This window comes from Oncorhynchus tshawytscha, linkage group LG12 (assembly GCF_018296145.1).
Source record: "Oncorhynchus tshawytscha isolate Ot180627B linkage group LG12, Otsh_v2.0, whole genome shotgun sequence".
Lineage (NCBI taxonomy): Eukaryota > Metazoa > Chordata > Actinopteri > Salmoniformes > Salmonidae > Oncorhynchus > Oncorhynchus tshawytscha.
Window position 1 is genome coordinate 20,302,718 of NC_056440.1, and position 21,376 is coordinate 20,324,093.

General features: G+C 43.3%; 1 protein-coding gene across 3 annotated transcripts; it reads left to right on the plus strand.

Annotated features, from left to right (window-relative positions):
• The first annotated feature begins 49 nt into the window (after positions 1–49).
• LOC112262681 (nucleolysin TIA-1-like) lies at positions 50–10,091 on the plus strand. Of its 3 annotated transcripts, XM_024438368.2 has the most exons (12): positions 55–203; positions 308–363; positions 1,197–1,293; positions 1,734–1,832; positions 3,194–3,248; positions 5,263–5,350; positions 5,505–5,580; positions 5,690–5,798; positions 6,024–6,119; positions 6,237–6,321; positions 6,440–6,581; positions 6,687–10,091. In XM_024438368.2, exons 2-12 carry the CDS (start codon positions 326–328, stop codon positions 6,843–6,845), a joined length of 1,044 nt encoding a protein of 347 aa, XP_024294136.1. In that variant the 5' UTR covers positions 55–203; positions 308–325; the 3' UTR covers positions 6,846–10,091. The 3 variants fall into 3 exon arrangements, with proteins under 3 accessions (XP_024294137.1, XP_024294136.1, XP_024294135.1); XM_024438369.2 differs by having other exon boundaries at positions 50–363; positions 6,690–10,091; XM_024438367.2 differs by having other exon boundaries at positions 55–363.
• The last annotated feature ends 11,285 nt before the right edge of the window (positions 10,092–21,376 follow it).

Genomic DNA, 21,376 nt, shown 5'->3' on the forward strand with positions numbered 1-21,376 from the left:
AACGCAAGATTACAAGCAGATATGGTTTCGAAATAGTGGTTTTACTGACGCCTGCAGCTGAAGTGTGTTACACATTATTTGGTCCATTCATTGCGCATGCGACCGTGGACATCCGCTCTTATTTTCCGCCATCTTCCACTTCGGCTGTGCTCCCATTGTTCATACAAGCTTATCACGGCTGGTTTCCACAGTCAGCCACTGAGGTGATTTGTACCCCTTTTTATAAATACTCCTGTAAGTCTGCATGAACTGTATCAGAAAGTGCGTGTGTATCCCTCAAAATACCATACACTGATTACTCTCGCAGGGCGCGACATACGAAAACATGATGATGATGATGGACGACGAACAGCCTAAAACCCTGTAAGTAACTAACATTAACGCGGGCTGGCTAGCAGTAGCTAGCTACTTTTACATGTGTCTATAATAAAGTGTGTTCCAGCATTTAAAAACGTCCATGTACTAATGTCTTGTTATCTGTCAATGTGTGACCATTATTGATGTAGATGGTGTAACTCAATCGGGCCAGTCCATGGCTCGAGATTTGTCAGAACACAGTTGGCTAGCTAGCTGCTCGTTCGCTTTCGCCGAAACGAAAACTAGTTATAGTTAGCTAACCAGCTAACGTTAGCTACCTACGTCTCAACAGACTAGCTATATATATATCGTTCTAACCAGCTAACTACTAGCTAGTTACTTGATATTGATTTTATTCATATGTCCATAACAGAAATTAGCTACTACTGTTACTTTTAACGTTACCGTCTTGTCAAAGCAGCAATCATTGGCTAACTTTCAGCTAACAACCTTACTTTCGTGGCAAATATGCAGAGACTGGCGTCAGCCAATTTGCCCTTTATTACATTTAATCGGTAACCAAAATTATGTTATGGATTTATTGAGTTTAATATGATAGCTAGCTGGCTAACTAGCTTACATCCACACATTCCAACAAGCAAGGGACTGCGCGAGGCCCAACTCCAAGCGTCATGCAATGCATGCCTTTCTACCGGCTGCTGGGGATGATAGCCACGTAAACGAGAGTCAGATTTTTTGGGGGACTGAAGTAACTGAAGTAACTGTCTACTGTTCTGGCTAATTGTAAGTGCAGCAGTGTACCCTACATTTTGCTTCCCTGGAAGAAGTAGCTAAACTTGCTTAGAACTTCCTAGTCACGTGCTTGTTTTTCCCTCCAGGTATGTAGGGAACCTATCTAGGGATGTCACTGAGCCCCTCATCCTACAGGTTTTCACACAGATCGGCCCCTGCAAGAGCTGTAAAATGATTTTTGATGTGAGTATTCCTGGACCCAAGAGAATTACATGCACACAATGTCATTATTGTGGGTAGTTGGATTAATATGTTAGTTGCTTGATTAAGTTCATGTTCTTTTTGGGAAGCATATTTGCATGTGAAAACTTGTAAGACTCTTGTATTCAATTGTGCTGAACACACTCGCTCTAAAGAGGGAGGCTTGTTCAGCTGGTGCAAGATCAAACACAGCAGGAATCCTGAATTTAAGGTGTTTACATGTCCTAATGATTTGAAAGATTGCTAAAAAAATACTGGTTTTAATTGCTGTATGCTTACTTGGTTTTGACCTTATGCTGATTTAAGATAAGCTGAGTAATGTGTTTATGACTTGCATAATCTGCCTACTGCCATGATCAGTTTAATATGGTGTTATTAGTGTGCATCTAAACATACTCATTGTAACTCTTGTTATCTTACAGACTGCAGGCAATGATCCATACTGCTTTGTGGAGTTCTATGAACACAGGCATGCTGCTGCTTCGCTGTCTGCCATGAATGGACGTAAAATTATGGGTAAGGTAAGCTATCGTATCTACAAGTTGAGTTGGGATGGGTGAGTTATGGTTTTGAGCAACCAGTAGGCAAAAACTATGAGGATTAGCTGTGTCAGGCAGTGAGTTTCTCAACAATGTTGAAATGGCAAAGTCATGAATTGATTTGCTTTGTGAGAATGGCTTATTCCGACTTCCCGTCCAAAGGTAAGTACTTTGTTTCCCCAGATTAAATGAGACTGAAAGATGTGATCTGATTCCAAATATAGGCCTAACCACCACAGTTGGTTCCAATGCTGACTACCAGACATGTTCGTGTATAATATATATGATCCTATTGCTCCAAATATGGAGTAGGTTAGTTCTGTTGTATGGACATCAAGTGCATTTCTGTCTTAGTGGTTGATTGACTATATATTAGAGATTAAAATGTTCTTGACCCATCGCTGGTTTTGTAAAAGAAAACAATCGGTATGCTTTTTTTTCTTCAAATATATATATATTTTTAAATATAAACTAGGGAAGCCAGTTAAGAACAAATTCTTATTTACAATAACGGCCTACCTCAGCCAAATCCTCCCCTAACCCGGATGACGCTGGGCCAATTGTGCGCCGCCCTATGGGACTCCCGATCACTGCCGGTTGTGATAAATCTAAAACAATTTTAGTACCTTTTCCAGACTCACAGCTTCACAATACATATAGGGTCTAACCTCAGGAGAAATATATATTCAGTGCCAATTATTTTATCCTCAACAGGTAATGAAGGACCATTTGAGGAGTAATACAAGTTGATAATGTCACTGGTTTGTAAGTCCTTTGTTACTTGGACCTTTTACTCAGTAGTTTATAGTCCACTTGTTTATGGAGTGCACAGTTCTTCCATGTTCTGTTCTCTGCTTGTCACGGCATTGAGATTCACTCTGCGTTTGGTCAGGTGGCTCATTTGTTTCTCACAGACTGCACCACAGAAACTGAGGTAGTAATATAGCCCACTGTATCTAAATTATATAAACATCTAGCCTGCTCACTATCTCACTCTCAATTTAAGGGGTTTTATTGGCATGGGAAACATATGTTTACATTGACAAAGCAAGTGACATAGACAATGAAGAAAAGTGAAATTAAATGAAAATGAACAGTAAACAGTACTCACAAGTCCCAAAAGAATAAAGACATTTCAAATGTCATTATGTCTATATACAATGTAATGATGTGCAAATAGTTAAATTTGACCTGGCAACAGGTCACAAATTGTTTTTGCTGTGATTGCACACCGGTATTTCATCCAATAGATATGGGTGTTTATCAAAATTGGATTTGTTTTCAAATTCTTTGGTCTGTAATCTGAGGGAAATGTCTCTAATATGGTAATTCTCTCTCTCTAGGAGGTTAAAGTCAACTGGGCCACAACACCAAGCAGTCAGAAGAAAGACACAAGCAGTAAGTGCCCAGCTCCCTTATCAGTCAGTTCCATAGGAAAATAGTGAGGTTCTCTCTGTAAATGTGGTCTTCCACACCATAGATATACAAATACATCTCTATATGGGCAACTCCACTGTAACAGAATGATGCCGAGACTCAGAATTTTCACTTTAAAATATGTATAACAAAAAAATATTATTGCAAAGTTAAACAAACCATACAATTCTATGCACAAGGACTACTTCAAACAATTTCCGCTGAAGATTTTACTAAACACATTTACTTGAACAGTGCAGATGCAACATTTGGTAAGATAATTACAATTTGTGTGGTTTGTTCTGTCATTCTGTTACTTACTTTCTGCACTGTTCTTCAAGTAAATGTGTTTTAGAAAAATGTTCAGTGATCATTGTTAAATGTAGTCATTGTGCATAGTTGTATGGTTTTAACTTTTGCAGTCAACTCATCAAAAAAAGAAACGTCCTCTCACTGTCAACTGTATTTATTTTCAGAGAACTTAACATGTAAATATTTGTATGAACATAAGATTCAACAACTGAGACATAAACTGAACAAGTTCCACAGATGTGTGACTAACAGAAATAGAATAATGTGACCCTGAACAAAGGGGGTATCAAAAGTAACAGTAAGTATCTGGTGAGGCCACCAGCTGCATTAAGTACTGCAGTGCATCTCCTTGTGGACTGCACCAGATCTTCCAGTTCTTGCTGTGAGCTGTTACCCCACTCTCCACCAAGGCACCTGCAAGTTCCCAGACACTTCTGGGGGGGAATGGCCATAGCCCTCACCCTCCGATCCAACAGGTCCCAGAAGTGCTCAATGGGATTGAGATCCGGGCAGAATACTGACATTCCTGTCTTGCAGAATATCACGCACAGAACAAGCAGTATGGCTGGTGGCATTGTCATGCTGGAGGGTCATGTCAGGATGGGTACCACATGAGGGAGGAGGATGTCTTCCCTGTAATGCACATCGTTGAGATTGCCTGCAATGACAACAAGCTCAGTCCGATGATGCTGTGACACACCGCCCCAGACCATGACGGACCCTCCAACTCCAAACCGCTCCAGAGTACAGGCCTCGGTGTAACGCTCGTTCCTTCAAAGATAAACGCGAATCCGACCATCACCCCCGGTGAGACAAATGCAACTCGTCAGTGAAGAGCACTTTTTGCCAGTCCTGTCTGGTCCAGCGACAGTGGGTTTGTGCCCATAGGCAATGTTGTTGCCGGTGATGTCTGTTGATGACAGGCCTTACAACAGGCTTACAAGCCCTCAGTCCAGCCTCTCTCAGCCTATTGCGCACAGTCTGAGCACTGATGGAGGGATTGTGCCTTCCTGGAGTAACTTGGGCAGTTGTTGTTGCCATCCTGTACCTGTCCCACAGGTGTGATGTTCGGATGTACCGATCCTGTGCAGGTGTTACTACACGTGGTCTGCCACTGCGAGGACAACCAGCTGTCCGTCCCGTCTCCCTGTAGCACTGTCTTAGATGTCTCACAGTACGGACATTGCAATTTATTGCCCTGGCCACATCTGCAGTTCTCATGCCTCCTTGTAGGGTGCCTAAGGCACGTTCTTGCAGATGAGCAGGGACCCTGGGTCTCTTTCTTTTTTCTTTTTTTCCCCCAGAGTCAGTAGAAAGGCCTCTTTAGTGTCCTAAGTTTTCATAACTGTGACCTTAATTGCCTACAGTCTGTAAGCTGTTAGTGTCTTAACGACCGTTCCACAGGTGGTGTTCATTAATTATTTATGGTTCATTGAACAAGCATGGGAAACAGTGTTTAAACCCTCTACAATGAAGATCTGTGAAGTTATTTGGATTTTTACAAATTGTCTTTGAAAGACAGGGTCCTGAAAAAAGGACATTTCTTTTTTTTGCTGAGTTTACATTTTAAAGGGAAAAATCAGTCTGCATCATTCTGTTAACATGGAATTGCTCATCTCAATTTCTTCACAATGTGCTGCATCCAGCAAGGAGTCACAATTGTTGTCTCATGTCCTCCCAACAGATCATTTCCATGTCTTTGTTGGAGATCTCAGCCCCGAAATCACAACAGATGATGTCAAAGCTGCCTTCGGCCCATTTGGGAGGATATCGTATGTACCTTACAAACATGAATGTCTATCTGCTCTATCACAGGGTTACATTGGATAGCTTAAGTCCTGAAGAGTAATTGGTGTGATATCAGTCAGTAATTTGTTTACATGGTCACATTACTCCTTATTGAGTGAATGGTGTGTTTCTCCTCAGGGATGCTCGTGTGGTCAAAGATATTGCCACAGGGAAATCTAAAGGCTATGGTTTTGTCTCTTTCTTCAACAAGTGGGTAAGTGTTACAGATGGACGTAATCACTTATTGGGGGGGTCATAATAACTCATAATGGAAGAGTTTCATGTAGATGGGTCATATGATGAATCTCTTTTACTACCCACAGGATGCAGAGAATGCCATTCAGCAGATGGGTGGCCAATGGCTAGGTGGCAGACAGATCAGGACCAACTGGGCCACTAGAAAACCCCCAGCCCCTAAAACCACCTATGAAAGTGAGTCCAGGCAAGATAGTCATTGGTTTCCAGCGCATTTGTCATTGAGAAGAAATGTTAGGTTTTTATCTTACAACTATATTCTCTATTTTATCCTCTAACACTGGTTGAGTTCAGAGGACAATGTCATACATTTTACTCCATTGTGTGATCAATGGAGCCCCTAAGATCTTCTTATTTTGTTGAATGTTAATGTATTAACTTTCATTCTCCTGTTCCCAATAGCCAACACCAAGCACCTGGCCTTTGATGAGGTAGTGAACCAGTCAAGCCCCAGTAACTGCACTGTGTACTGTGGGGGAGTTAGCACTGGTCTAACAGGTTGGTAGTCTGTCATTCAACTGTTTACTTTCTGTTGTGTGTGTGTGTGTGTGTGTGTGTGTGTGTGTGTGTGAGAGAGAGAGGGGTCTTTGACATGCCTGCCTCCCTGTTTTCTAGAACAATTGATGAGACAGACCTTCACCCCCTTTGGACAAATCATGGAAATCCGTGTGTTCCCAGACAAAGGATATTCCTTTGTGAGGTATGCCATGAGATGAAAAATTGCTAAACCTCTGACAAAGACTTAGTATCATTGAAATACAATTTTCTGCATATGTTTCTCAGTACCTAGCACCATATTTTGACTCCTCTCTGTTCAGGTTTAACTCTCACGAGGGAGCAGCCCATGCAATTGTGTCTGTGAATGGTACTTCGATAGAGGGACATATGGTGAAGTGTTACTGGGGTAAAGAGACCCCGGACATGATTAGCTCTATGCAGCAGGTTCAGCAAGTTCCCCAGGTATGAGGCAGAGGCTTCCACTCATCGGCATAGCTTATGCACAGCTTACGCACGCATGCATACACAGGCACACACTCTTACACTGTTGTCCTCTCTCCCCTGCAGCAGAACAAAGTGGGCTTTGCAGCCCAGCCCTATGGCCAGTATGCCCAGTGGTACGGCAATGCCCAGCAGATTGGCCAGTATGTCCCCAATGGGTGGCAGGTACCCACCTATGGCGTTTACGGCCAGGCCCAGGCCTGGAACCAGCAGGGTTTTCAGTAAGTACACAAGGACATCTGCAGGGCTCCCCTCCCCTCCAGCAACAAGGCTGCAGCTGAATGTCTGAGTGTCTTTGGCTGGGCTTCCCAAGGACAGCTAGGCTCCAGTCGCCTGCAGCTCTGGCCAGGGGAAGGAAGGAGCCAAAGATGTCCTCCAACCTTCACTCTCGCCACCATATCCAGCTTATGAGGACAAAGACAAAAAAAACACATTTAAAAAAAAAAAAAAAAAAAAAAAAAAAAAAGATATAATCAAAGATTTAATTTGTGATTTATTGATCAACATAACAGCAATTTCATCCTTTTTCCCATCTGAGTTTGATCCTTTTTCTTTTTTTATATATAAAAAGAGCATTAATTAATGTCCTTTTTGGCCTTTCAAAATGGCCACTATTCTGGGTCTAATTGGACTTGTCGCCAGATGTGAGTGTCCGCTCAATGAACTACATCGTCCTAGACAGTGAGGAAACTGGGATTGTTGAATACACAGAAAGGGACCTGCTGCCTTGCCCTCTGAAGCTCTTCCCAGTGCAGAGGGATACATCTTAGTGTGCATGTGTCGCATCCACGTTATTATTTTTTTAAGTGCCATGTCATCTTTTGTTACTTCATGCACACTTGTTTTTACTCAAACTTTACTTTGCCCTTAATTTGTTGAATATTATTTTTTTTCTCCTGAGTTAAGACATTGCTACTTGAAATGGGATGTTGTATGAATTTGTGTTGGTAGATTATAGCTACATTTGACATATGACTGGTCATTTGCTTGTCTCAAATTGGTAGAATTGGGTTTGACAAATCCTGTTAACTGCTCTTACAACAGGAGAAACATTGATAATGAGTTTACCACAGTTTTTTTTAGTTCTTGTTTTTCTCTAATCTAGAGAACCAAAGAATGGAGTAACTTGGAATAATTTTCTGAAATCCTAAATCTTACTGTTTTGGAAATAGAAATTGCAGAGTTACTTAACTAGATTGTATGTAAACATCCCACCAAAATTTTGTTAAGAGTCCATGCAAATATTCTTATGAGGAAATATTAGGCTACGAAGAAATAGTTAAGCAATAATGCCTGGGAATTATAGTTGACAACTCCTGACAAGGGCTGTTCTGAAACTGTTTTAAATCCTAAAATCAATCTGTCTGAGCTACAGGCTCCCCAACTCTTACTACGTTGAACTCATCAGTCACTGTTGCCAATACCCGATGTACTGACCGCTCAAATGTTAACTTTTCCCTTCAGGTATTTGTTTCATACTGGATGTTGCTAAAGATTTGATCAGGAAAAACAAGTCATGAATGGGGTTTTGGCATGAAACAGTCACATTTTTGTTATTCATTTGCAGTGTTACAGGATTCAGGGAAGAAGTTTAAAATTCAACTTCAAAGCCAAATTTAAACGCAGCTAGTCCCACTTCAGCCGCTCATTGACCCATTTCAGCAACTTCGGGTTGGATACGAGGAGTCAAGACGCATGCAAACATATTTTATGTGAAGCTAAACCAGTTGATCATTACTAATTTAATATACTGAGCCTATGCTCTGTCTGCATGCCCACACTCACAAATACCATCCTTCACTCTGTTTCCCTTTTCAATATCAAATCCCTTTCTCTCTCTCCCTACCATATTCTCTGCTGTCTTAGTTTTGTGCTGATCCTCTGACATACCCTGACCCTCGTGGGCTCGCACGTTCTGTCCTCAGCTGGCGCTTGCTCAGTTTATTTGTTGTGTGTGCTGTCTGAGTCCCAAATGGCTCCCCTATGTAGTGCACTACTTTTTCAGAGCCCTGGACAAAAGTAGTGCACTATAAAGGGAATAGGGTGCCGTTTGGTATTAAGCCTGTCTTGCTTTTGCCTCTTTAACCTGCTGGTGTTTTTTTCTTCCCCCCTGTTTGCAGTCACTTACTGGCCAGTGCTGGGTGGACAGGTGTGAGTGCCCTCAGTAATGGTGGGGTTATGGAAGTTACACAGGGATTGAATGGGAGTATGCTAGCAAACCAGGCCAGTATGGGAGTCACAGGATACCCCACACTCTGATGATTGGGGGGTGTGTAGTCAACTTCTTACTGGCTACTGGAGCACCACAGGGATCTGTGTTGTATCCCTGCCTCTTGTGGCAGACTAAGACTTGTTGGTACATGGAATTTGAAGGGGAAGTTTACCTCTGCTTAGGCTCATGAAACTGATTTCATAGGAGGTTAAGGGGAGCCATGGAGGACTGGAATAAACCACATGTATTATGCTGCCCTTGTTAGACGGACTGTACATGGCCAGTGCTGTACCATTTTAAATTAATATCACTTAAGGAGAGACTTTAGGATTTGTGCCATTGTTGGTATGTTTACAGTGTCTCAAACCCATTTTCACAAGGACTTAAAGTCTAAATAAATTGCTTTTGATTTAAGAATAATAATCCATTTAGAGTTTGATGCAATGAATCATGTCAATAGTAATGGCTCCTTCACTTTTCTGGGGGTTTGAAGTAATAAAATGGGGAACTTTATTTTTTCTTGCATTTTGTTTTCAATTCAGCCAATTGCAGGGATAGATGCCACTGCTTTCTTTCTGTAGGGGCAGACAAATATTGCACAGTATTCTCTTGTTTTTACAAATTTGATTTCCAAGAGGTTTCTTTTTGCATTCCACCTTTCCCCATTATATATGTTGGATGGCCTCAACATTTGCTTAATGTGTAAATAACCATACCTTGATTTCAAGCTGTATGAAGGAAAATCCAAATGTTCACTAAGGGAGCTTGTTTGCTTTCTTTGTTTCGATAACTGAATAAATTAAACATTATTAGTAGCAGCATTATCAAATGCATATCCATGGTAACTGGCATAGTGATACATGTGCATCCAGGAAGGGAAAAGACAGCATTGCTATGCAGTGCAAAAATGAACACAATTTTTACTTTGAATAGTAATTCTGTGCATAAATTGAGTTTTCTGCCATTTTCTATGAAGTAAGATCAGTATTTTTTTATGGAAAAACCTGAATGAATCTGAAATGTGCGCTGTTGCCCCTTGAACATGTTTTAATACCAGAGGGACCAGACCCATTGTGTTGCCTTAGAGTTGATTGCTTTTAATGGACACAATATCATTAAAGATTAGGCAGTGCCTACAGACATTTTCAAAACTTTCGTTTTGAAAAGTGTTTTACTCTGGGGTTTGATAATGTTTCTGCTACTGTAATAACAAATGTGTTCTTGCTTTGTCCAATTAAATTGTTGATGTGCAAAAACAATTTTCTGTCCTGTGTGATTAGTAGAGTGGAAAATATTCAAACAAGTATTCCAAGTGCCTATAAAAGTTTGTTTTATTATAGCGATTGAAGTGTGATACGATCATTACAACCAAATCACACTGAGCGGTGTAAGGTGCATAGGGAACAAACAACTTCAATATTTGCTTCCTTTGTTGTGGTTCTTGTAGTTGTACCACAGAACAAGGATATGTGTTTCACCAGATGTATAAATCTGAAGCATCAGGTTGAAATTTATATTCCTCACTAAACATGGTTAGGAAAGAGAGCCATTGATTTGGGTTTATATGCATCATTGGAGGAAGCCCAGTTCTGGCAGTGGGAGAGAATGGAGCAAGACGGAACTGGGCTGACGACGTGCTTATTTTGTCAGCGAAGAAAAGCCCGATTTCAGGTTTGTGTTCTCAACTAAAATGTGTTTCTAACAGAGTGCACTAAGTTTTGTAGACATGACCCGTTGCCAAAGTTTCTGAAAATATTGTTTACAAGGAGTGCAAGGGGCAAATTCAGTTATTCAACAGGCACACAAAGCGTTCCCAAAAGAAAATCTAGAAGTACATGACAATAGGAACTTGCTTGCTCACCTCCTTGCTTGTTCTGCCCACTTTTGTATTTAACTTGGCAAGTCAGTTAAGAACATGATATTTACAATGACAGCCTAGGAACAGTGGGTTAACTGCCTTATTCAGGGGCAGAACCACAGAATTTTACCTTGTCAGCTCAGGGATTCGATCTAGCAACCTTTCGGTTTCTGGCCCAACACTAACCACGAGGCTACCTGCCGCCCCACTATGCTTAATTTGCTCCCATTGAAAACGACACCGATTAACTATCTTGGGTTAGTTATAAATATATTTGGTTGTACCAAATATTTTTTAGAACTAACCCAAGATGTTTTATAACTAACCCAAGATAGACCACAGCCTGTTGTGGGAGTAAATTAATCATAGTAGGCAGAACATGCAAGGAGGTGGGCAGAGCCAAGTATGAACCATTGAGATCCTATTGATGTGTTTTTGTCCATTAAAAAATAACATCAAATTTATCACAAATACAGTGTAGACGTTAATGTTGTAAATGACTATTGTAGCTGGAAACAGCAGATTTTTAATGGAATATCTAATGGAATAGGCATACAGAGGCCCATTATCAGCAACCATCACTCTTGTGTTCCAATGGCACGTTGGGTTAGCTAATCCAAGTTTATCATTTTAAAAGGCTAATTGATGATTAGAAAACCCTTTTTCAATTATGTTAACACAGCTGAAAACGGTTGTTCTGCTTAAATAAGCAATAAAAATGGCCTTATTTAGACCAGTTGAGTATCTGGAGCATCAGCATTTGTGGGTTCGATTACAGGCTCAAAATGGCCATAAACAAATAACCTTCTAATGAAACTCATCAGTCTATTTTTTTTCTGAGAAATGAAGGCTATTCCATGTGATAAATTGCCAAGAAACTGAAGATCTCATACAGCGCAAACTGTCTCTAACCAGAATAGAAAGAGGAGTGGGGTGCACAACTGAGCAAGAGGACAAGTACATTAGTGTCTAGTTTGAGAAACAGACGCCTCACAAGACCTCAACTGGCAGCTTCATTAAATTGTACCCACAAAACACCAGTCTCTGCTTTTTCTTTGCAAGTACACCTTCCCCCCTCCGACGCGCTGGGCCGTACCCCTCCCAGTCGATGAGGTACTGGAGACACCCCGCCCCAAACCGAGTACGCTGGACCTCCCTCGATGTCCAGAGTAGGAGGCATGGCGTCACTGGGCCCAGCCTCAGCGAGGGGACCTGGCACCACTGGCCTGAGGAGAGACACGTGAAAAGTTGGGTTAATGTGGTAATCAGCAGAGAGTTGCAAACTGTACATTACCTCATTAACCCTACTCAGGACTTTAAAATGGCCCCACAAACCGCGGGCTCTGCTTCCGGCCGAGCAGGCGGAGGGGCAGGTTCCGGGTGGAGAGCCAGACCCGGTTGCCTGGAGAGAAGACAGGCGTCTCACTGCGGTGGCGGTCGGCCTGTTCCTTGTGCCGATGCTGAAGATGAGTGTGAGCAGCGTTTCAGGTCTTCGCCCAAAACCACTCGTCCATTACAGGGGCCTCGGTCTGGCTCGGATGCCAAGGTGCCAGGGCCGGCTCATACCCCAACACGCATTGGAAAGGAGTGAGGTTAGAGGTTAGTGGAAGAGTGGTGGAATTCTGCGCACACTAAGCCCAAGGTAGAAAATCCGCCCACTCCTCAGCCGGTCCGGACAGTAACACCTCAGCAACCTGCCCACTTCCTGATTGACCCTCTCCCCATCCCATTAGCTTCAGGACAGTACCCGGAGGTGAGATTGACTGTGACCCCCAGGCGTTCCATGAACGCTTTCCGTACGTGATCTGACACAATCTCCTCCATGCTCCCTTAGTGCCGGAATACGTGCGTAAAAAGAAACTCTGCGGTTTGCATGGCTGACGGGAGCCCAGGCAGAAGGAGGCGACAGGCTTTGGAAAACCGGTCACAACGACAAGAACTGTGGTGTTCCCCAGGGAGGGGGGAAGGTCAGTGATAAAGTCCACCTAGAGGTGAAACCAGGGTCGTTGTGGAACTGGCAGGGGAAGGAGCTTTCCATAAGGGAGGTGTCTGCATGTCTTTGACTGAGCACAAATGGAGCAGTAAGAGACATAAACCTGGGCGTCCCTAGCCAAGGTGGGCCACCAGTACTTCTCAGTCAGGCAGGCAATGGTACAGCTTATCCCAGGATGAACTGACACAGGCGCCGTGTGCACCCAGGTAAGGCACCGTGTGCATCCGTGCCCCTGTTCTCCGGGCACTGTGCAAGTGCAGTTTCCGTGCGCAGGGCCTGCCGTATGTCGGTGTTCATGTCACCACATCACTGGTGCGATGAAACGGGGACGGAGGGATGATGGGGGTCTTCTCTCCCTCCCTCTCCTCTGCATCATAGAGGCGAGACAGGGCATCCGCCTTCACGTTCTTCGAGCCTGGCCTATAAGAAAGCATGAATTGGAACCTGGCGAAGAATAGAGCCCACCTGGCCTGTCTCGGGTTAAGCCTCTTCACTGCCCTGATGTACTCCAGGTTGCAGTGGTCCATCCACACCAGGAAAGGGTGTTTGGCCAGTGCCTCCATGCCTTCTGAGAATTCATGACTGCCAAGAGTTCCCGGTCCCCTATGTCGTAGTTCCTCTGGGCGGGGCTCAGCTGCTTGGAGTAAAAGGCGCAGGGTCACAGCTTTAGTTGGAAATAGTTGGCAAATCCCAGGAATCGCTGGACTGCTTTCACAGAGTTGGGGATGGGCCATGACCTGACAGCACTGACGCATTGCTCCTCCATCTCTACTCCCTCTGTGGATATGAGGTAGCCTGAAAATGACATGGACTGCTGGAAAAACAAACACTTCTCTTGTTTAACATATAGAACATGCTCCAACAGTCTTCCCAGCGCAGACCTGACTAACGAGCACAGACCTAAACCACTGTGCCCCGTCCCAGCATGTCCCGAAACACTTCGTTAATAAAGGCCTGGAAGACTGAAGGAGCATTAGATAGGCCAAAAGGCATCACGAGATACTCGTAATGGCCCGTGATAGTGCAAAAGGCCGTTTTCCATTCGTCTCCTGCAAGAATGCGCACCAGATTGTTGGCGCTCTTCAAGTCCAGTTCTGTGAAGTACTACGTCCTGTGCATTTGTTCGATGATGGTTGGGTTGAGGGGTAAAGGATAGCTGAACTTAACGGTGGCTTTATTCAGAGGTCGATAATCAATGCAGGGGCGCAGTCCCCCATCCTTCTTTTTAACAAAAAAATAAGCTAGAGCAGGCTGGTGACTTTAGAGGGGCGGATAAAACCCAGCTGGAGGCTTTCCTGTATGTAGGTCTCCATGGCCTCGGTCTCCGCATAGGAGTGGGGATAGACGTGTCCTCTCGGGAGGGCTGCGTCAGACTGCAGGTCAATGGCACAGTCCCAGGGGCGACGAGGAGGCAGGCGTGTAGCCTGGGTCTTAGAGAAAACCCGATGCAGATCCTGGTATTCCTCCGGTAAATCCACTTGAGGGGCGTGGTCCGGACTTTCCACCGTAGTGATGTTGACACCTCCCTTGACACTTCTGCGACCAACCCAGCTGTCTCCCCTCGGACCAGAAAATAACAGGGTTATGCCAACTCAACCAGGGGAGACCTAAAACAACAGATGTGGGTGTCAATAATCAAAAAGGTTATCTGTTCTAAATGAGTGTCATGGGTCAGCAGAGAAATGGGAACAGTGATGTATGAGCCCTGTCCCTATTGGACGATTATCCAGCGCTCGAACTGGAATGGTTGACTGTGGGGGAACCAAAGGGATGCGTAATGCAGTGGCCCGTGCGCTATCTAAAAGATTCCCGGCATCTCCGGAATCAATCAGAGCTAACGGGAGTGAGGTGCTAGGGTATTCAGGGAATTTAATGGGAAAACAAACTGGTTGAGTTGACAGGCAGTTAACCCACTGTTCCTAGGCCGTCATTGTAAATAAGAATTTGTTCTTAACTGACTTGCCTACTTAAATAAAGGTAAAATAAAAAATAAAAAGAAGGGAGGGGAGATCTTGCATCCTACCTGGGTTAGAGCAGGAGAATTCCCTGGCTTGTCACCTCCTCGCCTACGATCTGCCTCATGCAAACGTGCAGAGCCCACCTCCTTCGGCTCTGGCCACGGAGCAGGTGTAGCCATGGGCTCCGGATTCCGCGTAGGTCTTTGTCGGGACCGCAGGACGTTGTCCAAACGAATCGCCATTCTGATGAGCTGGTCGAGTGACAGGTTGTCATCCCGGCAGGCTAACTCTATCTATACCTCCTCCCTCAGTCCGCTGCGGAACAGTTGACCAGAGACGACTCATTCCATCCGGTGGAGGTCGTGATGGTCCGGAACTCCGAGGCAGTCCTAGATCCCTTGCGTAGTCGGAGTTGGCGCTCACCCCCCTCTCGGCCCTCCACAGGATGATCAAACGGCGAGCGGAAGGTGAAGGGGGGTGGAGGGTGAAGCGCTCGTAGGACTCGACCTCGGGTCTGTCCGTTTCCCAGACATCCCAGTCCAGGGCCCGTCCGGTCATGACCATGGCAAACCCTGTCTCTGGAGATGACCATGGCCACCCTGTCTCTCCCGGAGACAGCCTCGGTGTAGCAAGTGAGGTACATGTCACATTGCAGAAGGAATCCCTTGCAACTCACTGGCGCTCTGTCAAAGTATTCCGGGAAGGACAGGGGTATTCCACGGGCTGGCTCAGGTGGGACAGAGGCAGGTAATGGTGTGGAGGCTGGTGCCGGAACCAGTGCTGGAGACTCGAGGGACTGCACATTCCCCTCCAAATGCAGGATGGTTGATGCTGGACTGTCTCTGAATATTGACGCTCCGTTTCTCCTGCTGTCTTTAGTTAGTGGGATGGTTATTCTGTCATGTTGTATAATGATAGGATACAAGCGCATGAATAGGTAATAGTTTTTAAAATTTCTCCACCCAAACTAAGAGCAAGATGTTAACCTCTAAATAATACACGGGACGAGACCCGTAAAACAAGGGCACAATAACACGTAGCATGGAAGCCGATACAGCATCACAGGTGCTCACAAGACCAACGGACCTGGTAACAATAACCGACAAGGACAATGGGGAACAGAGGGCACATATATACACATACTAATCAGGGGGAATCGACTCTATCCAACATGTTACTGGGCCCACCCATAACCGCAGCCATACTCTGGACTTAGTTATTACCAAGTGTCTTGCTATTGACATATCTTCTATTGTTGTTACTTTATCTGATCACCACTGTGTGTTTTTTACTACCTTGTTGCCCATAGCACAGGGTAATACTGAACGCAATTATTAAGAAACGCCATCTTACCTTTGAAGTTGCTCCAGATTTCTTTCAATGTATAAACAATACACCATCATCTTGTGATCATTTAGTTGATAACTTTAATAGCAAATTCGGGGCAACCATTGATGCTTTAGCTCCAGTAAGGTTGAAAGAGGATCCAAACGGAGAGAAACTTGGATGAGAAATTCCAGAAAGTAATAGCAGTGGAGAAAGTCACATTTGCAGGTCAATTATGATATTCTGAGAGAGTAACTTGGCATATACAGTTGAAGTCGGAAGTTGAAGTTTACATACACTTAGGTTGGAGTGCGGTGGTTAATTTCGTTACTATCAAATGAGGAGAGACAAACTTGTCACACAAGTCAGAGTTATACTTACACTAAATCTTTAATCACTTATTAATAAGGAAGCAGGTCAATACAACGCACACATATAAAGTGAATCGATTGGGTGCTCTACGATAATGATGGCTGGTCATGGATGGTCGACGATTCACGATCAGATGATTTGTTGAGAGCCCTGAGACAAAAGTACAAAGGTCTTTTATAGCCAAGGTACTGTACACCCCTTTCAACCTACATGAAGACCAACAGATATATAGAATGGGTCACAAGTTTAAAATGTGTATAAAAGATACCTATAATACATAGCAGACAGTATGTGATGTGTCCACAGTTTTCATTGTATAGACCAGTGTCTGGTCCTTTGACTCCAAACTGGAACCATCTCTCCCTGGTACGGTATAGAACAGAAATATTAACTCATGCTCTGGAATGCTCTAGGTTTTATCTCCCAAAAGACATTGTAAATCTCCTGTCAGTGTTTTCTCCCAGAGGCCCATCCTCAGTAGAACACACACACAAAATAGTTTAGAAGAACCCAATAATCTGTTGAATAAAACAACCATTTGATGTAATAAAAGTATTATAACATAATCTTGCAATCTGTCCGCCATAGGAGTCATTAAAACTCATTTTTCAACTACTCCACAAATGTCTTGTTAACAAACTATAGTTTTGACAAGTCGGTTAGGACATCTACTTTGTGTATGACACAAGTAATTTCCAACAGTTGTTTACAGACAGATTATTTCACTTATCATTCACTGTATCACAATTCCAGTGGGTCAGAAGTTTACATACACTAAGTTGACTGTGCCTTTAAACAGCTTGGAAAATTCCAGAAAATAACGTCATGACTTTAGAAGCTTCTGATAGGCTAATTGGCATCATTTGAGTCAATTTGAATCAATTGGAGGTGTACCTGGACATCTATAAGTACCTAGGTGTCTGGCTAGACTGTAAACTCTCCTTCCAGACTCATATCAAACATCTCCAATCGAAAATCAAATCAAGAGTCGGCTTTCTATTCCGCAACAAAGCCTCCTTCACTCACGCCGCCAAACTTACCCTCGTAAAACTGACTATCCTACCGATCCTCGACTTCGGCGATGTCATCTACAAAATTGCTTCCAACACTCTACTCAGCAAACTGGATGCAGTTTATCACAGTGCCATCCGTTTTGTCACTAAAGCACCTTATACCACCCACCACTGCGACTTGTATGCTCTAGTCGGCTGGCCCTCGCTACATATTCGTCGCCAGACCCACTGGCTCCAGGTCATCTACAAGTCCATGCTAGGTAAAGCTCGGCCTTATCTCAGTTCACTGGTCACGATGGCAACACCCATCCGTAGCACGCGCTCCAGCAGGTGTATCTCACTGATCATCCCTAAAGCCAACACCTCATTTGGCCGCCTTTCGTTCCAGTTCTCTGCTGCCTGTGACTGGAACGAATTGCAGAAGCTGAAGTTGGAGACTTTTATCTCCCTCCCCAACTTCAAACATCTGCTATCTGAGCAGCTAACCGATCGCTGCAGCTGTACATAGTCTATCGGTAAATAGCCCACCCATTTTTACCTACCTCATCCCCATACTGTTTTTATTTATTTACTTTTCTGCTCTTTTGCACACCAATATCTCTACCTGTACATGACCATCTGATCATTTATCACTCCAGTGTTAATCTGCAAAATTGTAATCATTCGCCTACCTCCTCATGCCTTCTGCACACAATGTATATAGACTCTTTTTTTCTACTGTGTTATTGACCTTGTTAATTGTTTACTCCATGTGTAACTCTGTGTTGTCTGTTCACACTGCTATGCTTTATCTTGGCCAGGTCGCAGTTGCAAATGAGAACTTGTTCTCAACTAGCCTACCTGGTTAAATAAAGGTGAAATATATATATATATTTTTAAAGTACCTTTGGATGTATTTCAAGGCCTACCTTCAAACTTAGTGCCTCTTTGCTTTTGACATCATGGGAAAATCAAAAGAAATCAGCCAACACCTCAGAAAAAAAATTGTAGACCTCCACAAGTCTGGTTCATCCTTGGGAGCAATTTCCAAATGCCTGAAGGTACCACGTTCATCTGTACAAACAATAGTACGCAAGTATAAACACCATGGGACCACGCAGCCACCATTCTGCTCAGGAAGGAGATGCGTTCTGTCTCGTAGAGATGAACGTACTTTGGTGAGAAAAGTGCAAATAAATCACAGAACAACAGCAAAGGACCTTGTGAAGATGCTGGAGGAGACCGGTACAAAAGTATCTATATCCACAGTAAAACGAGTCCTATATTAACATAACCCGAAAGGCCGCTCAGCAAGGAAGAAGCCACTGCTTCAAAACCGCAATAAAAAAGCCAGACTACGGTTTGCAACTGCACATGGGGACAAAGATCATACTTTTTGGAGAGATGTCCTCTGGTCTGATGAAACAAAAATAGAACTGTTTAGCCATAATGACCATTGTTTTGTTTGGAGGAAAAGGGGGAGGCTTGCAAGCTGAAGAACACCATCCCAATCGTGAAGCACGGGGGTGGCAGCATCATGTTGTGGGGGTGCTTTGCTGCAGGAGGGACTGGTGCACTTCACCAAATAGATGGCATCATAGGGTCGGGAAATTACATGGAAAATTATCTCAAGACATCAGTTAAAGCTTGGTCGCAAATGGGTCTTCCAAATGGACCATCACCCCAAGCATACTTCCAAAGTTGTGACAAAATGGCTTAAAAGTCAGTTAGGATCACCACTTTATTTTAAGAATGTGAAATGTCAGAATAATAGTTGGGCGAATGGTTTATTTCAGCTTTTATTTCTTCATCACATTCCCAGTGGGTCAGACATTTACATACCCTCAATTAGTATTTGGTAGCATTGCCTTTAAATTGTTTAACTTGGGTCAAACGTTTCGGGTAGCCTTCCACAAGCTTCCAACAATAAGTTTGGTGAATTTTGGCCCATCCCTCCTGACAGAGCTGTTGAAACTGAGGCAGGTTTGTAGGCCTCCTTGCTCGCACACGCTTTTTCAGTTCTGCCCACAAATCTTCTATAGGATTGAGGTCAGGGCTTTGTGATGGCCACACCTTGACTTTGTTGTCCTTAAAACAGGGATTTTTTACTGGGATTAAATGTCAGGAATTGTGAAAAACTGAGTTTAAATTAATTTGGCTAACGTGCATGTAAACTTCCGACTTACTTCAACTGTATAACAATTAGAAATGCCAGATGGGCTCATTTTTCTAACTTGATAATTAATTATCAGAATAATTGAGAGAGCGCTCTTATCGAGCGTTTTCCCTGGTTGACACAGACATGCTCACGAAAGTGATATCACAACTTAAGCCTTCTACCTGTCTTCTCGATCCTATCCCCACCACCTTCTTAAAAACGGTTTTAATTGCATATCTGAAGTATTAATCACTCCCTGTTCACAGGCACTTTCCACACTGCACTAAAAACTGCTATGGTGAATCTATCTACTGTAGATTCTTCAACTCTCAGCAATTTTCGGCCAATCTCCAACCTTCCTTTCTTAAGCAAAATGTGCCAACTGTGTTTTTGAAAAATGTCAATCTGGTTTTCGTGCCCACCACAGCACATAGACAGCCTTAGTTAAAGTGGTAAGTTATCTTAGAGCAACACAGATACCAAACAGCTCTCTGTCTTTGTACTCGTAGATTTAAGTGCTGCATTCAACACTGTTGACCATGATGTCCTTCTGGACAGACTGAAGAGGTGGGTTAGGCTCTCCGGTCCAGTTCTAAATTTGTTTACAACTGACCGATTAAACCGGTCAAGAGTTCTTTGTCACCCTTGGTGAATATAACTCAAAAAAATGATATATCACGTGGCCTTCCACAAGGTTCGATTTTGGGTCGGTACTGTTCAGATCGTGGAATTATTGAGGCAGTGAAGCATGTTTTCTTATTTTGGCTCTATACTCCAAAGGTTTGGATTTGAAATCCAACAATGACTATGTTAAAGTGCAAACTTTCAGCTTTAATTTGAGGGTATTTTCATCCATATCGGGTGAACCGTTTAGAAATTACTGCACTTTTTGTACTTAGTCCCCCATTTAAGGGGAACTAAAGTATTAGGACAAATTCACTTATGTGCATTAAAGTAGTAAAGATTTAAGTATTTGGTCCCATATTCATGGCACACAATGACTACATCAAGCTTGTGACTACCAATTTATAAATGCATCTGCTGTTTTTTTTTTTTCAGATTATTTTGTGCGCAGTTGAAATGAATGGTAAATAATGTATTGTGCAATTTTGGACTCACTTTTATTGTAAATAAGAAAAGCATATATTTCTAAACTTCTACATTAATGTGGATGCTACCATGATTACGGATAATCCTGAATGAATCGTGAATAGCGACGAGTGAGAAAATTACAGACGCACAAATACACTATATAGACAAAACTATGTGGACACCCCGTCAAATTAGTGGATTCTGCTATTTCAGCCACACCCGTTGCTAACAGGTATATAAAATCGAGCACACAGCCAAGAAATATCCATAGACAAACATTGGCAGTTGAATGGCCTTACTGAATAGCTCATTGACCTTCAATGTGGCACCGTCATTAGATGCCACCTTTCCAACAAGTCTGTTTGTAAAATTTCTGCCCTGCTAGAGCTGCCCCGGTCAACTGTAAGTGCTGTTATTGTGAAGTGGAAACATCCAGGAGCAACAACGGCTCAGCTGCAAAGTGGTAGGCCACACAAGCTCACCGAATGGAACCGCCGAGTGCTGAAGCGCATAGCGCATAAAAATCATCTGTTCTCAGTTGCAACACTCACTACTGTCATGACGTTGGCCTGGGGGTAGGTTTATGACAGTCATAAATACCTCTTCCCCCCTTTTTCCTCTCTCCACCCTACTGATGTGAAATTTGAAAACCCCTTGGTTAACATAGAGATTCTGGGAACATCAGAAGGTGGGGGAAATGAACTATTTTCTGGTAATCCGACCAATTGAACATATGCGGTGGTACTTAATGAATATGATGTCAGTTCGGTTGTCATCTGGGACATTCTCATCAAT

Excerpts from the sequence above, each read along its gene's own strand:
- LOC112262681 (XM_024438367.2), top strand. The coding sequence starts at position 326 with ATGATGATGATGATGGACGACGAACAGCCTAAAACCCT. Across the intron at positions 5,581-5,689 it reads TCTCTTTCTTCAACAAGTGG|GATGCAGAGAATGCCATTCA; the intron begins GTAAGTGTTACA and ends TACTACCCACAG. Across the intron at positions 6,120-6,236 it reads AGTTAGCACTGGTCTAACAG|AACAATTGATGAGACAGACC; the intron begins GTTGGTAGTCTG and ends CCTGTTTTCTAG.